Raw genomic sequence first — 12,190 nt, 5'->3', positions numbered from 1 at the left:
CCCCAATTCCAAACGGGAATTGGGTAATATATCATTGAGTTTGAAAACAGTTTGTACAAAGAAGAGTCAAAGAGATAACGATAAACCAAATATGCGAATCCTTTGAAACTTCGTCCCCTTGATCTTGAGCCTGATCAAGTATCTCCAAGAGCTTCACTTTGATTTCACTTTCTGCAGTGCTTTGATTCTCTAGAACCCTTGTTCTTCAATCTTCACACTCAGCTGAATCTTCTATGAAGTCTCTTGATAAAAACTCTCAAGATTCACCAATCTTGGAGGACAAAATCCACGGATTTTATGCACCACAACCCCACAAATCTTCACCCACTAGGAATCTTCAATTCCGTTCCATGGACGTTATCGATCTTGATCGCAAACCCTTGATGCTAAAATGATTGTGTGTAGTTGTGTCGGAGATGAGAAGAAGAACGAAGATGAGAAGCCTTTGTGTCTCTTTCAGTTGTAAGTGTTCAAATGAAATAATTAACATAAAAGGATATATAAGGAGTTGGTATGTTGGTGCAGAGCAAACATCCAATTTGGCACTTTTTGAGGAAGTAGGTTGACCTACTTCATTGATTAGGTCGACCTAAATGGAGTATATTAAGCCAATTTGTAATTGTTGTCAGTTAGGTCGACCTGTTGGGAGCCTAGGTCGACCTAAAATCAGTTAAAACACATTCTTGAGACTTTTCTTCAGTTTAGATCGACCTGATGATGACCTAGGTCGACCTAACAGAGACATGCTGTTTTTGCTTCAGTTTGAGTCGACCTGATGATGAGCTAGGTCGACCTAACAGAGACATACTTTGTTTTCTTCAGTTTAGGTCGACCTGATGATGAGCTAGGTCGACCTAACAGATGCAAAGATAGCCAAAACTTGCCTTTCCTTGAGTCAGTCACTTGTGCTTTTGTATTTGCTCACTTATGATGTTTGCCATGAATCGAAAACGCCTTGGTGGGTATAGTCTTGTACTTACAACTCCTTCTTCGAATACATCACCAAGACCTCTAATGATTTCGTCCACAAGGCGTGTTTGTGCTGAAAGCGTGTTATGGGTCAACAAATGTTATATAGGATGCCGTGGAATTTAACTATGCTTTCTAGATTTCAAGAAACAAACCATCCCTTCTTGGATTGGTTGCTACATTCTAGTAAGAATCGGTTTCAAGCTTCTCGAACTATAAATACACCAGCTTCGTGATACTCAAAGGAGGATAAGACACAAAAAATACACACATAAAGTAGTTTCTCACCTCACATGAGATACCTCTTAATACCATAACAACCCTAAAGTCTCTGACAGCTTTTAGTCACTAAGGATTATCACGCATTTACACTTTTAGCGAGAATTTTTTTCCGAAGACCCGAAGCTAGCTTATTTGACTTACATACGAATCTATCCCTAATATTTTTAAATAAAGGAAAATATCGCAAACTATGTGCTGCATCTAGAAAACTAGATTTCAGTTTCCTTTCAAATAAGATATTTCCATTTATGATGAGTAAATTAAAAGAAAAAGAGAAAGATAACATTTTTATTTTTGCATTTTTTTTTAGTACTTCCTCCATTTCATAATAAGTGTCTTATTTGAGCTCTATACGGTTCTTAAGAAAATGATTAGTGTTGGTTTCAATGATAAAATATCCTTATTTATTATTGGTAGTGGAATAGTGAAAAACGTGAAAATTAATAAAAAGGAGTAAAATAGTGGAAAAAAATAATAAATATTGTATTGGTATTTTAAAAATACATTTATTTTGAGACATAAAAAAAATGAAAATAAGACATTTATTATAATTTATTATGAAATTGAGGGAGTACTATATTTTTATGTACTTGCCATTTAGAAACAATACTTTAAGCTCCGAATTTATCTTTTACTATTTATAAAAGTACTTTTAATTTTATCAACAACTTTATAGTACAAAAATAATACTACAAAATAATATTTTTAATTCAAAAAGTGTGTCAACAAAAGAATGGTCAATTTGATATATTGGCTTGGCTTAGTGTATAGACAATTATGTCCAAGCTGGATCTCTTTCATCCCTTCTCCCTCACACTTTCTATAAATCTTCTTCCATTCTTCTTCCTTTTTTACTTCATAAATCACCCTCTCCAGATCCAAACCAGAGAGACAAAAATATGGTGAGTAATAAAGTTCTTCTTTATACACCCCCTCTTTATCTTTATTCTCTCACAATATACATATATATATATATATTCTTTTAATGTTTCATATTAAAATACTAATTTATTTTTGCAGGAATTTGAACATCAACATGCAACAAGATGGATTGGCTATGTCGATTGGAGAAACAGACCTGCCCTTAGAGGAAAACATGGTGGAATGATTGCAGCTTCTTTTGTTTTGGGTATGTCTCAATTTTCTCTCTTTCATTTCTCATCATCTCTGGAGCACGCACTGGCGCTGTGTTAGTGTTTGTGTCGTGTTTCTGCTGTCTGTTGTATGCGCTTTATAGTTATTTGTTTTTTCATTTTTGTCAAAATTGGTTGATTTAATATAATCATTTTTTGGAATATATTTTTCTTTTGTGCAGTGGTGGAGATATTGGAGAATCTTTCATTTCTAGCAAATGCAAGCAACTTGGTGTTATATTTAAGGAAAAACATGCATTTTTCGCCGTCGAAATCGGCGAATAATGTTACAAATTTCATGGGAACAGCTTTTCTTCTTGCTCTTCTTGGAGGATTTTTATCTGATGCATTTTTCACAACTTACCGCATCTACTTGATCAGTGCAGTTATTGAGTTCCTGGTATGATCATTTACTTCTTCACATTTTTCATCATTTTTCTCTTTTTCTTTGTTTTTGATCATCACATGTGAATGCCATGAGTCATGAGACTTTGTCTCTCATTACTTTTAAAATTTGCTTTAATTTGCATTATTTATTTGTTTATTTGTTTATTTTTCTTTCTTGGTTATTGTTTATTGATTGCTTAATAGACACGGTGTTGCATTTGTTTGTGTTCTTTTTCTTTTCATTTATTAAAATTGAGCTGAAATTTGACCAAAATTAATTGCAAGAGATTTTCAATAGATTTAGTAGGAGAACCACGGTTCGATTTCCTACAATTGTGATTGGGAGCACTTGATATCAGAACTGACCCCGAATCGGACTAAATCCGTTGTGATAAACCAAAAAATAATATTAAAATTTGACTCATACTATCATTTAATTAAATTAATATGCATCCAATTAAATTATATTATATAAATATATGTATAAAAGTATTTTAGATAATAGTTATATGTTTAAAATATTTTACATTCTCCTGTCACCACCTAATTATTAATTTCTTATATAATATTATAAAAATATTAATTATTTGAGTGATTGTGTCTCACATTTGCTTTTTCGTTTCATTTACACTTTTTTTTTTTAAAAGTACAGTGAGAGTCCTAATTTTTATCTTATTCTATTTTTTATTATTAAAAGAAATATGACATTTAAGGGTTTTTTTTTTGGATTACTCAAACATTTCTTTTTATTTTCAATAAAATAATATTATAGTTTTATTTTTCATTAATTAATTTTTTTTGCATTACAAAAAGTAATAATATTATGAAATTTAAGGAGAAATTGTATCTATCTTTTAAGATAGCTTTTTATTTAAATTTTGTTAAAACATAATTTTATTATTTATTTTTAAGAATAAAGAAACAGTCACTATTTAAATTTTTTTCATTATTTAATTTTTATTGCACTACAAAAATTAATAATTTAAAGAAATTTACGGAGAAATTGAGTCTATCTTTTAAGATAACTTTTATTTTACTTTTGACAAATATATATTTTTTATTTGTTTTTAAAAATAAATAAACAGTCATTATTTTAATTTTAAAATAAAATTATACCTATCCCTTGCACGTTTATTTAAATAATAACACAAAGTCATAGCAATGCTATGAAAAATAATATAATATTGATGTCATTTTTCAAAGAAAATGGTGTGTGTGTGTGTTTCAAACCCATAATGTCATAACCAGAATATGAGTAAAATTCAAGTTGCAAAACACAAGTTGCAAAGTGGGGTTGCATCAACCAATATAAATCCATGAAAAATGAGTGAAAAGATGTCAAAGATATTTGTTTTAAGAAAAGAAAAGAAATAAAACTGTCTTATCTATCACTTTTGTGAATCTTTTTCTTTTTTCATGTATTGGTTCTTTCCACTTGCTCTTACAAAACCTCATGAATTGCATGACCAAACGCCCACCCACTAATAACATACCAGCCTAGCCAAGAATCAATATATTATTATTATTTTATTTTTTTACAAAAAATCATTAAATAAAAATGTTCAAAAATTTCAAGTGTTTTAATTAATAAATTTTATTTTTTTAAACGAACCGTTAATAACCACTAAAAATTCATAAATTTAATAATATAAGTTTTCATCGGTGAAGATAAAATTTATAAACTTGATCAATGACACTTTTAGAATTTTGAATCAATCTAACTCAAAATGTCATTTTTAAAGTGAGATTATTATTTTCATTAATTAATTAATTTTTAAGTCTAATGTGTGAGACTCTTAAAATTTCTTTTAAATTTAGAGTTGACTATATGGGAATGATCCTAGTGGCCCAATAACATTAATTATAGTTGTTTGTCCAATAAATTTTTATAGACTTTGATCCATCTTAAAATTTAGGTTAGACTTAAATAAAAGTCTCATGCAAATTCTAAGAATTTATAATTTTTATTCAAGTTTTTGTTGATTATTAGTATCACTTTAATTAATAAAAAAAAATATTTTGACCTAAATATTTTTTTAAGCCGATAATTCAATATAGAAAGTTGGAAAAATAAAAAACAAAAGAAAATCTATAAAGCTTATAGGTAGCTTTATTCATGTCTCCTCACACAAAATTACAAAGACAATCAAGAGTGACTATATGAGACAAAAAAATAACAATGATTAAAGTGGGGTATTTATCTTTTTATCTTATACACTATACAATAATATGTTAATTTAATATTTATGTTGGTGTGTCGTATAAGAAAAAGAAAGAAGGTAAGACTTTATAGAGAATTAATTTAAAAAAATATATAGAGTAGGAGCCCACACTAAGTCATGTTCATGCACACGTCTTTAGTTTTTTCGAGAAAGCCTATTTTTCTGTGCCAATGCACAGGTGAACTAGAAACTTAATGAACTTTGAAAGTAACATTTATATGTTCACGACGTTGATGACACGTTGTTTTGCATTTCAAAAAATTCTTCATACAAAATGGCTTATGCCTAATACTAATAATATGGTCCAACTTTTTTTCTTCTTCTAAGAATGGGTATGCCTAGGCCTAATAGTAATATGGTCCAAATTCTAAATTGAAGACATTTTTAGTGCTAGAACTTTATTTAGAAAAATGGACGTGTCTTTATTTGATCACATTTTAGGAATGGTATAAGACATTTGGTACTTTCTTTATTATGATGATGTGATATTTCAATTGTTGGACTAAAATAGAGGCAAAATAAAGAGCAATGGTAGTCCTAATACAACAATAATAAATGTCTTCACATGCATTGTAATGTCACATGAGAATCTTGATCAATAATTTTTCAAATCCCTTTCACATTAATAGTTGTGGTTTGGGGTGTCGAGATAATTCAACTATACATATTAGTAAGATGAGTTAAATGATATGTATTACTTAGAAAATGCTTAATAAGATAAAAAAATTTATCTAAAAAGAATATCCATTAATTATCGAATAATTTTGATTATTAGTATGATTTAGAAGTGGATTGACGCTCGTACTCTGGATTTATCTTTCTATTTGTTTGATTGGGAGCGGAGTCCGCTCTGATGCCTTATTTTCAAGGATATCATGTCGTTTTTAAAGATATGATGTGTGGTCTGCTGTTCTATTTTATTATTTTTAATAGTTAGCCTTTCCTTCAGCCACGGGTGCCTTAGGTTTTATTCAGTCATTCAGTCGACTTTTATTTTTCAAATTTTTTTTTATGTTATTTTTCATAATATTATAAATATATTATTGATATTTATAAATATTTTGTATTATTAAGTAGATGCAATAAAAGAATTTTGAAATATGTGCAGGGACTGATTATACTAACAACACAAGCAAGTGTGTCTTCACTTCAACCACCACCATGTGACCCAACAACAGAATGTGAAGAAGTGAATGGTGCAAAAGCATTAATGCTATTTGCTGGACTATACCTAGTTGCTCTTGGAGCTGGTGGAATTAAGGGATCATTAGCACCACATGGTGCTGAACAATTTGATGAGAACAGTGTACCAGGAAGAAAACACATATCAACATTCTTCAACTACTTTGTGTTTTGCTTATCATGTGGTGGTCTTATTGCTGTTACTTTTGTGGTTTGGATTGAAGATAACATTGGTTGGAAATGGGGTTTTGGAATTGCTACTATTAGCATGTTTCTTTCTATTCCAGTTTTCTTGGCTGGTTCTACTAGATACAAGAATAAAATTCCTACTGGGAGTCCTCTTACAACCATTTTGAAGGTAAGATCGAATTCTAGATTTCACTATTCTGTGTGTGAGTTTTTGGTCACGGATAAAATTGTAGTTACGGCAATTGCAATTGTGCTCACTGCGACTGCTGTGATGCGTATTATGGTCGTTGCAGCGTGAATTTTGATTAAGAAAACTTTGAACTACACAATTAAAAATCACTTAATGCTAATATTTTTTCGGAGTAAATTAAATTTTGAATTCTAAATTTGGAGTTTTAACAGAGAAACATGAGTGAAGTTGTCTGATGCGTTTCATAGATGCATAATTTTAAATCACACTAAATTGCAGTTAGTGCGATTGCAGAGATTACTGCAGCATCAGCAATATTATGGCCACAATTGCATTTGCGGACAGCAATTTAAAATCATGCTTATTACCACTTCGTCTATAGGAAAAAAAAACAAAAAATCATTAAATAAAATGAGAAATCTTTGGCTAACACAAGTTTTTGAATGAACAGGTTTTGGCTGCTGCAGCAATGAACAAATTCATCTCCAGAAACTCCAGCAGTGCTGTTGTAAACATGACATCAAGTCCATTAAATCCAAACTCGATCCGAAAACAAGAATCATCATCATCATCCAAAGAAATCAAAGAAATTAAAGCTCCAACAACCACACTTAAATTCCTCAACAGCGCAATCGAAAACGAATCAATAAAATGCTCGGTCGAAGAACTAGAAGACGTAAAAATAGTCCTAAAAATCCTCCCAATATTCTGCTGCACAATTGTCCTAAACTGTTGCCTAGCCCAGCTCTCAACATTCTCAGTCGAACAAGCCGCGACAATGAACACAAAAATCGGCTCCTTAAAAGTCCCACCGGCCTCATTACCGATCTTCCCAATCGTCTTCATAATGATCCTTGCACCGATATACGACCACATTATAATCCCCTTCGCAAGAAAGTACACTAATTCCGAAATGGGAATAACTCATCTCCAAAGAATCGGGTTCGGACTAATCCTATCAATAATCTCAATGGCAGTCGCAGCATTAGTCGAAGTGAAACGAAAACGCGTAGCAACAGACTCAAATCTCTTAGACGATCACACTAAACCGATACCGATATCGTTCTTCTGGATCGCATTTCAGTTTCTGTTCCTCGGCTCAGCCGATCTTTTCACCATGGCGGGTTTATTGGAGTTTTTCTTCACAGAAGCACCGGTTAAAATGCGATCATGGGCGACATCGCTTACATGGACATCATTGGCAATAGGTTATTACTTAAGTTCAGTGATCATATCAATAGTTAATAGTGTTACTGGTAATGCCTCTCATAAAGCTTGGTTATCAGGTTCTAACCTTAACCATTATCATTTAGAGAGGTTTTATTGGGTTATGTGTGTGCTTAGTGGTTTGAATTTTCTGCATTACTTGTTTTGGGCTATTAGGTATAAGTATAGAGGAACAGGTAACAGTCACTGATAGAATGGTAACATTGTTGAAAATGTTATCTAGGCATGTCTTTTGGTAGTAATTGTTCATACTTGCACTTGTGTGCAGCTGAAAGAATTAGCAAAGGATATAATAAAAAGAGAGTTTCTACTTCTTGTGCATAGAAAGTATAGCTTCATATTATGAGTTATTCAATGATTTTTTTTTTTTTGGAATGGCAAATAAGAGTTAGATATTCAACAATTGAAGATATGAATGCATGGAGAACAACTACTCAATTTTTTATTTTATAAATTTGGCCAAATATTTTTATTCATTCTTTATGTTTGACCTTTGTAGAAACTTGTTCTTTCCGGTGATTTTTGTATAAGCTAAATTTATTTATGGAAGTATAAGGGTATTCCATCCTATTCGATACATAGTGAAACTTAGATTTACAAATTGTGAATAGATATCTAATTAGTAAGAGATATTGGATCGAACTTTAGTAAGGTTAATAAATAATTTTTTGGTTCGACAATTCGACAGGATCTTAGCATGCCGTCAAAGTCTATTCACATGTTGTAGTCAAAGGCCTGCAATAACGTAGTCGAAGTATGCTCAAGTATGCAGTAGTCGAAATGCTAGGATTGTTAGCATGTCGAATTGGGCCTGTTTGTTAAGCTCAATTGTTTAAGTTAACTTGTTCCCTAAGTTAGTTTGTGTAATGGGTCTGTGTGTAAAAGTCTATTAGTTTTATTATAAATAACATACTAGTCTCTCATCATTGCACACTGCAAATCCTAATTAATGTGAGAGGTTATTTGTTATTTTTTAACATTTGTAATCTTGTTTCAAAGATAAAGTAAAGAATAACAATTTATTATCAATTTCATTGTGTTCTTCTTGCTTCCCCTTTTTCTATCCTTGGAGGTTTCTTGCCAAGAAAAAAAAACCTATTATACTTTATTCTTGACATTGATTTCACAACAAATTGGCTCGGTGAGCATGGAGAAGAATGTCGTCGACAAAGTATGAGATTGAAAAGTTCACCGGAGTGACAAAAGGAACGTTAGAAGCTACAAAAGGCAAAGTCACTAAAAGCAGCAAAAGCATGGCTCGAGATAGTTGACAAAAGAGTGAAACATTAAATGCAGCGTTGTACTATTCACGCAAAGCATTAAATGCTCCCAACGGTCATTTCCTCTCAACGCCTATATTTAGAAGTTCCATTCAGAAGCAGCATAGAACACTCTTGCGCAAATACACCAAAACGTTGTCAAACTTGAAAGCAAAAAGAACTTCATCTTCAACCTCACAACTTTGTAATATCTTAGTGAGTGTTAAGAACTAGAACTTAAGAGCAATATCACTTTGTGATTACAACTTTATTAGAAGCAAATTAAACTCTTGTAAACATTTATTTTACATTGATTGTAAAGGAATTCCTAGAGTGATCAAGTTGTGATCTGTAGACTCTAGAAGACTTAGAGGGTATCTAAGTGGATAACCATTGTAATCAGTTGGATTAGTGGATTAAATTCTCAGTTGAGGTAAATCACTCTAAAGAGGTGGACTGGAGTAGTTTGGTTAACAACGAACCAGGATAAAAATCATTGTGTTCAATATTTTTATCTTCTAAGTTTTTGAGTTACACTTATTCAATCCCCCCTTTCAAAGTGTTTTTCTATCCTTCAATTGGTATCAGAGCGTCGGTTCTAGGTGCAAGCACTTAACCGTGTTAGACAAAAGATTCAGGGAGAAAAACACAAAATGGTTGATCCAGTTCCAACTCCTCCTGAGCAAAACAACAATGGTAACAATGGAAGCAGTAGCTTCAATGGTTACAATAGACCACCAGTCTTTGATGGTGAAAATTTTGAGTATTGGAAAGATAGACTTGAAAGTTATTTTCTATGTCAAGATGGTGATCTATGGGACTTAGTGTTGGATGGTTAAAGACATCCTGTAAATGCTCGTGGAGTCAAGATTACAAGACAAGCTGTGAGTGATGACCAAAAAAAGAATTCAAGAATCATCACAAATCAAGGACTATATTGTTAAATGCTATCTCACACGCTGAGTATGAGAAGATTACTAACAGAGATACTGCTCATGACATCTTTGAATCTATGAAGATGACTCATGAAGGAAATGCACAAGTCAAAGAGACAAAGGCTCTGGCTCTAATCCAGAAGTATGAAGCGTTCAGAATGGAAGATGATGACAACATTGAAGCAATGTTCTCTAGATTCCAAACTCTAACTGCTGGATTGAGAGTTCTTGACAAGGGATACACAAAGGCTGATCATGTTAAAAAGATAATCAGAAGTCTTCCCAGAAGATGGGGACCAATGGTTACAGCATTCAAGATTGCCAAGAATCTGAATGAAGTATCTCTTGAGGAGCTGATAAGTGCCTTGAGGAGTCATGAGATTGAGCTGGATGCAAATGAGCCTCAAAAGAAAGGTAAGTCTATTGCATTAAAATCTAATAATAAAAAATGCACTAACGCTTCTCAGGCAGAAAAAGAAGAATGTGACGAGTCAGAGTCAGAAGAAGAAGATGATGAATTATCTCTCTTATCCAGAAGAGTAAATCAACTCTGAATGAGCAAGCAGAGAAGATTCAAGAACTTCAAGAACTTCAAGAACTTCAAGAGGCCTGAGAAGGGAGAATCTTCAGAGCACAGAAGATCTGGCATGAAGAAAGTGACGTGCAATGAATGCAAGGAACCTGGACACTACAAGAATGAATGTCCAAAGCTTCAGAGGGAAAAACCCAAGAAAAGATTTGAAAAGAAGAAAGGTTTAATGGCTACTTGGGATGACTCAAATTCTTCTGATCAAGAGTCAGACTCTGAAGATGAGCAAGCAAACATAGCACTCATGGCAACAGTTGACGCTGGTGAAGAGTCTACTTCTGATTCAGACTCTGATGAGGTATTTTCTGAACTTTCTAGAGATGATTTAGTTTCCAGCTTAACTGAACTTCTGGAAGTCAAGAGTCACCTTAGTATCAAATACAAAAAGCTCAAAAAGCTATTTTCATCTGAAACTAAGAGATTTGAAATAGAAAACTCTGAACTTAAGGAAAAAGTTTTAAAATTAACTAAAGATGTTTAATCATCTTCAAGTTCAGAAAAGTCTATTCCAAGCACTAACAATATTCTGAAAGAATATGACTTGAGTTTCAGAAAGTTTCTATCTAGAGGTATAGGCAGAAGTCAGCTAGCCTCTATGATATATGGTGTAATTGGAAACAAGAGAATAGGTATAGGCTTTGAGGGTGAAACCCCGTATAAACTTGAACCTGTTGATGGGATGATTATCAAATACAAGCCTTTGTATGAACAGTTCAAGTATGGTCATTCTCATGATATTAAGCACACACCACATGCTAAGAGTTTCCACATAACACACACAAAGAAACATGCTATTACACACTCTGGAAAATCTTATGTTAAACCTCATGCTAAATCTCAGTTCAATAAGAACTTGAGGACTAACCCCAAAGGACCCAAAAGAATGTGGGTATCCAAGGATAAGATAATTCCTGTTGCAGATCTCCTTTAAAGCTCAAAAGACAAACATGTCATGGTACCTGGACTCTGGATGCTCAGGTCACATGACGGGAAGAAAGTCTATGTTCCAAGATCTGGTACTTAAATCTGCTGGAGAAGTAAAGTTTGGAGGGAATCAGAAGGGAAAAATCTTTGGCTCAGGAACCATTTTTTCATACCCCAAAATTTGCTCATACTATTTCTCTTGTTCAAATTCAAATCAAGGCACAAATGTTCAAAGACATCTCTCCCAAACAACAGCCTCTAAATTAAGGTTTATAAGAGAAAGTCAACCCAACTTTGACTAATCATATCTCTCTCATACTTTATCAGAAATTCCTCAACCAAAGCTCATTCTCAAAGAAATTCAATTCTTTACAACTTTGATGTTGGACTCATGGTCAAGAAATGCTTCCGCATAAGAGATATAAGCCAAAACATTACAGGTCCTTCTAGAAGCTCGCAAAAGGCTGATTTTTGTCAGGAGCAATATCATCAAGATAAATTCTTCAAATGGAAAAAAGCTTCTAAAATGGCTTGTAGAGGACATCTTGAGGTTTCCAAAAAGTCATAGAACTCCTTCATACCTTAAAAATTGAAGGAGATATGTCTTGTCAAAGTTGGGCAATTTTTGAGAAGAAAAGTGGGAAATAAAAGGCTCCAAAATGACTCGTTTTGCAAAGGGACCGAATCTTTTTGGCCCAATCT

The 12,190-nt window shown here is 32.7% G+C and overlaps 1 protein-coding gene across 1 annotated transcript; it reads left to right on the top strand.

Moving 5' to 3' along the window:
* The first annotated feature begins 2,004 nt into the window (after positions 1-2,004).
* Positions 2,005-8,091, top strand: LOC131620461 (protein NRT1/ PTR FAMILY 4.6-like). Its single transcript, XM_058891541.1, has 5 exons — positions 2,005-2,153; positions 2,272-2,380; positions 2,567-2,784; positions 6,102-6,533; positions 7,006-8,091. The coding sequence occupies exons 1-5, from the start codon at positions 2,151-2,153 to the stop codon at positions 7,969-7,971; spliced, it is 1,728 nt and encodes a 575-aa protein (XP_058747524.1). The 5' UTR covers positions 2,005-2,150; the 3' UTR covers positions 7,972-8,091.
* Positions 8,092-12,190: the final 4,099 nt, after the last annotated feature.

Source organism: Vicia villosa, linkage group LG7, assembly GCF_029867415.1.
Source record: "Vicia villosa cultivar HV-30 ecotype Madison, WI linkage group LG7, Vvil1.0, whole genome shotgun sequence".
Lineage (NCBI taxonomy): Eukaryota > Viridiplantae > Streptophyta > Magnoliopsida > Fabales > Fabaceae > Vicia > Vicia villosa.
This window is presented reverse-complemented; position numbering and strand designations above follow the sequence as displayed.